This window comes from Neophocaena asiaeorientalis, unplaced genomic scaffold (assembly GCF_003031525.2).
Source record: "Neophocaena asiaeorientalis asiaeorientalis breed wild unplaced genomic scaffold, Neophocaena_asiaeorientalis_V1.1 scaffold251, whole genome shotgun sequence".
Classification (NCBI taxonomy): domain Eukaryota; kingdom Metazoa; phylum Chordata; class Mammalia; order Artiodactyla; family Phocoenidae; genus Neophocaena; species Neophocaena asiaeorientalis.
In genome coordinates, this window is record NW_020173377.1 from 283,941 (window position 1) to 288,741 (window position 4,801).

The 4,801-nt window shown below is 53.1% G+C and overlaps 1 protein-coding gene across 1 annotated transcript in view; it reads left to right on the forward strand.

Annotated features, from left to right (window-relative positions):
- The window catches only part of MANF (mesencephalic astrocyte derived neurotrophic factor), a 4,076-nt gene extending 1,522 nt beyond the window's left edge, over window positions 1-2,554 (forward strand). The window contains 2 exon segments of the mRNA XM_024746520.1: window positions 515-656; window positions 2,071-2,554. Of these exon segments, the coding sequence (XP_024602288.1) occupies window positions 515-656; window positions 2,071-2,255 (327 nt within the window). The 3' untranslated portion in view covers window positions 2,256-2,554.
- The last annotated feature ends 2,247 nt before the right edge of the window (window positions 2,555-4,801 follow it).

Here is a 4,801-nt window from a genome sequence, read left to right on the forward strand (position 1 = left end):
CCCACCCCCAAAAAAAAAAAAAAAAAAAAAAAAAAAAAAAAAAAGAATTTTTCTGAGAAAGGGTCATCATTGTGAAGGGGGAAGAGCATCCCAGGCAGACGGAATAGCCAGTGTGAATGCCCAGAGGCCAGAGTAATCTTGGCATGTGTGAGGGTAGTAGAAGATTACAAAGTGTGCCCAGGGTAGGCCAAGGCTGAATTGAGGACAAGAGCCCTAATGAAACGATGGCTTTTGTAGCTTTAACTTCCCTGGCAGTCTCTGGTTTGTCTGTCTTTCTGTTTAAAGGTTTGAACCGTGGTGACTTTTAAATTCATCTGGTGGCTGTCGTCAGCTCTGGGACCAAGCGTGTATTAAGAGCCTGGGGTTTACACTGACTGTTGACTGCCAGTACAGGCGGGGCATGGGAAAATGAGGCCCTGGCAGAGAAAGAAGATGTTTTCAGATGTCAGTATGCTTTGGAGGAGACAGCTCTCAAGTGGCACCTCCTGAAGGCCATTGTCCTTTCTTGCTGCAGTGCTACTACATTGGGGCCACAGATGATGCAGCCACCAAGATCATCAACGAGGTGTCGAAGCCCCTGGCCCACCACATCCCTGTGGAGAAGATCTGTGAGAAGCTCAAGAAGAAGGACAGCCAGATCTGTGAGCTAAAATATGGTGAGTGTGGCCTTATTTAACTGACACCGAACCCCCTCCTTGCTCAGGCATCAATGAAGTTTACTTTCTAGCTGGGGAAGGCACGTGATAAACGAGAGCCTTCATGAGTGAGTTATACAGCATGGTTGGTGGTGTTAAATGGTGGGGGTGGGGGGCAGTGCACAGACTCACCTTGCATCATGGTGGGTGGAGGTTAGAATAGGCCTCATCGAGGAGGTGACATTTCAGCAAACTTTGAAGGGGGATTAGCCAAGGGCATAACTAATGGAAGAGCATTTCAGGCAGACGAAACAGGCAGTGCAAAAGCAACCAGTGGCATGACAGATGGGTGGGCAGGTCACAGAGGGCCTTGCAAGTTGGTGAAGATTTGGCTTTTAGTCTGAGGGAAGATAAGAATGTTGGTTTTCGGCCAGAGAAGGGATGTAGTCTGACTTGCCTTTAACAGGCTTGTCCTGGGCTTCCCTGGTGGCGCAGTGGTTGAGAGTCTGCCTGCTGATGCAGGGGACACGGGTTCGTGCCCCGGTCAGGGAAGATCCCACATGCCGCGGAGCATCTAGGCCCGTGAGCCATGGCCGCTGAGCCTGCATGTCTGGAGCCTGTGCTCCGCAGCGGGAGAGGCCCGCGTAGCGCAAAAAAAAAACAAGCTTGTTCTGACTGCAAGCTCTGAAGGTCCAGCGATCTTTATTATTTTAAAAAGAATGGCTGTGTCCCAACAAGAAAGACCAAGATTATGGGCGCACAGCATCTCTTTTGCTGAATAAGTCTCTGGTGGGAAAAACAGTTCAGGTCTTCAGAAAGAGTCAGGGCCAGGAATCATTGTCCTCTTCTGTAAAATTTAAACAGCACCAACATATTTTATTGTGAATTGAGTGTCCAAGGGCTGTGTTCACCCACTTGTGTCAAGGCTAACTGGTCTTCTGAGAGTGATCCTGGTTCAGTCCTGATGACTCAGGGTCTCTCTGTGGGCACAAGTGGTCATGGAAGAGTAAGCTTCTAACTCAAGGGCCCGACCATGGTCTGTGTTGGGCAGTTGAGGCTAGGGGATCTATCTGCTCTGTCACCCTGGAGCTCTTATTCTACAGTGGTGTGGGCTGCACTGTGACTGTTTAAGAGGCACTTGGAGTGGGAGCCACATTCCTCCTATAAGGTTCCTCCTGTAAGGACCACATGGCCTCCATCCCTGTCCCTGGTGACACCTGCATGTCTGTGGTGGACATTGCCAGCATAAGACCCACCTTCCTGGTGAAGGGGCCTGGGCTAGTTCTCCCTCTTGGGGGCAGTGGGCACTGACACACTTGCATGTGTCTCCCTGCGATCAGTAGGGCTGCTTGTTTTAAGGGATGGTTTGGATGTGTGGGACTATTGGGGTCCGCTGTTCTCCCACCTAGCTGGTTATTCTCCCTGCTCTCTCCAGACAAGCAGATCGACCTGAGCACAGTAGACCTGAAGAAGCTTCGAGTTAAAGAGCTAAAGAAGATCCTGGACGACTGGGGAGAGACGTGCAAAGGCTGTGCAGAAAAGTCTGACTACATCCGGAAGATTAATGAACTGATGCCTAAATACGCCCCCAAGGCAGCCAGTTCACGGACTGATTTGTAGTCTACCCGATGCCTGCTGCACCTGAGGGGAAAAACACTTCATCTGTGTCTGTCCCAAACAGCCTTTTTGTAATTTATTTTTTAGGCAGGCTCCTGACAAAGTCAGGCTTGAAGCCTGGAGCTTTCCTGATGATGCTGGGTCCACAGCGCCCCCTTGGGGGGGATTCACTTTGTTCTGTTGCCGATTTACTCTAGGACTTCAAAGTATGTCTGGGATTTTTTTATTAAAGGAAGAAAATTTCTAGCTGTCTTTGAAGAATTAAAGTGAATACTGAAATTGGGTTTTACCCATAATGAAGATTTCACCGGTTTATGCTTTCCAGTTTATAAAGAGTTTTCAGGTATATTCACATTTGTCCCTCGACCACCAGTCAGTGCTGGAGATGCCAGGGGAACTGAGGCACGTGGGGTTGTGCAGGAACGGAGGGTCGCTCAAGGAGAATGTTGGGCTTGATACCCCCAGCCCACAGGACTATCTTACCCACATGAGAGGGGCTGACATGGGGCTTGGCTGTGAGCAGGACTGAGGTTTAGTGCACTTTTCTGTGACAATGACTTCAATAACTGCATATGTTCAGTACTGTCACATTTCTAAAGATGCTGATGGCCTGGCTACCTCCACCAATCAGTGTCCAGATCTGGCCAGCTACTTGCTCATCTGAGTTTGTGGTCTAGTGTCAGTCCTAAGTCTCTGGTGCCTAATTGGGAATTTGCAAGACTGGCAGGAGTTGGTTTGTACAAAGAGCCGATGAGAGGCTGTCTTTTGCCTTTGTTTACCCAAGATAAGCCTAACAGTTGAGGTCCCGAGAGCATGTCCCTGGAGTCTGGTTTTTTAGTTGCTCTCTTTGGGGTTGGTGCTTGGGAAACCCAGTTATCAGCATGAACTGTGACTCAGTGGAGACACCTGTGCTCCTCATGCCCGCAGAGACCACCTGAAGGGAAGGACTAAGAAGCAGTGCTTTCCAAGGAATTGCTCTGACTTTGGGTCACATCATTTGTACAGTTGCTAAATTCAGATTACCTACGTAAAGGGCCCTCTCAGCTTGCTGTGGGGTCCACTAATGCCTGGCAGGAGCAAGCAGGCCCAGGCCCACATTTTTCACCTCTACAGCACCATGTCTGAGAGGAAAGTGAGGTCGTCTCTTAGGCCAAGTGTTCCCTGTTTGGAGGAATTAGATGGGCTGTTAAGATCTGACAAGCAAAAAAAAAAAAAGATCTGACAAGCACAAAGTATCCTGAGCCCCCCTGAACGGTGCTGAGACAATCCATGGCTGGAGCCAGAAGTCTTAGGAGATGGAGCTGTTTCAGCCTAGCACCCTAGGTCTCTGTTCTTGTGGCCTTTGTGCCCTCCAGGCCACAGTGTGCAGGGAAGACAGCCCAACTACTACTACTGCCCTAGAGCTGATCCCCAAGATTATCTGTGAAAGGAGGCGTGGAATGTTAACAGGTGTTTCTTCTAAGACTTTCCTCTTGCACCTGCCTTCGCTGTTGCAGGAGCTCCTCCCACAGCGTTCTGGCCATGGGAGGAGGGAAGAGCTGTGGTCCGCTCTTCCCCACTCCACGGTTTCTGTGGCCGAAGTTGGGTCCGGTTCTGCGAAGCCTCCAGCAACTCTCCATGGAGAATGAAAGCTTCCCCAAGGGGCTTGGCTCCTTGTCAGGATTCCCCCTCACCTCACCACCACGGAGGTGGACAGAAGGGCACTGGCCAGGGAGAGGTAAGCGTGGCAAACTGGGTAACCGCCGGGTTTGGTGTTCTCTTCGCCCTTGGCTTCACGGCCCTACCCTTACAGCCCTCTGTGTGCTCTAATGCCCAGAGCAGAGGGTGGGGCCCTGTGGCGCCAAGGAGACTATTCCCACTCTGGAAACCGCAGGTTTGTTTCGGATTTCTGTGCCCAGGGCCCAGACAGGTCACGCCTTCTTCATGCATAGCCATAGTCCTCATGGCCTTTCGGGGCGGGGGAGGGGGGAGCGCCAATGTTGCAAGTGAACCTGAACGCAGGGGATGCTCGGGATATGGGGCATGGGTCCTAGGGAGCGGCGTGTTTCGGTCCTTGGGGTTGTCCATGCTGGACCCCAGTCAGGAGATGCCGTGGCAGGGCACGGGGATCACCCGAGCCTAGTCCTGGAGTTGGGAATACCACGTAAAGAAGCCGCTGGCTCAAGGCCTGGGACCCACGCGCCGACAGAGGCTGCCACAGCCGCTGCCATCAGCGCGGGCCCCGGAGCCGGGAGCCAGAGGCCTACGTCCTGCAGCCTCCTGGGCTGGCTCTTTCGAGGTCTCCAATCACCGTGGAGCCCCGAGCCTCGTCCACGCCGGCCGCGCCGTGGCGCCAGAGCTCACAGCCTGGCCGCGCTCGCCCACTTTGCCCCGGGGTCACGTGGAACGGGGGGAGGGGGCGCAACCCGATGACGCACGGCCGGCGCAGCTCTCGCCCCGCCCACCACGGGGTCACGTGGCACGGCCGGCGCAGCTTGATAACGCGACGCCCAGGCCCTGGGCGCAGCTCCCGCCCCGCCGCCGCGCCGAGTCCTTTTGTCCAAGATGGC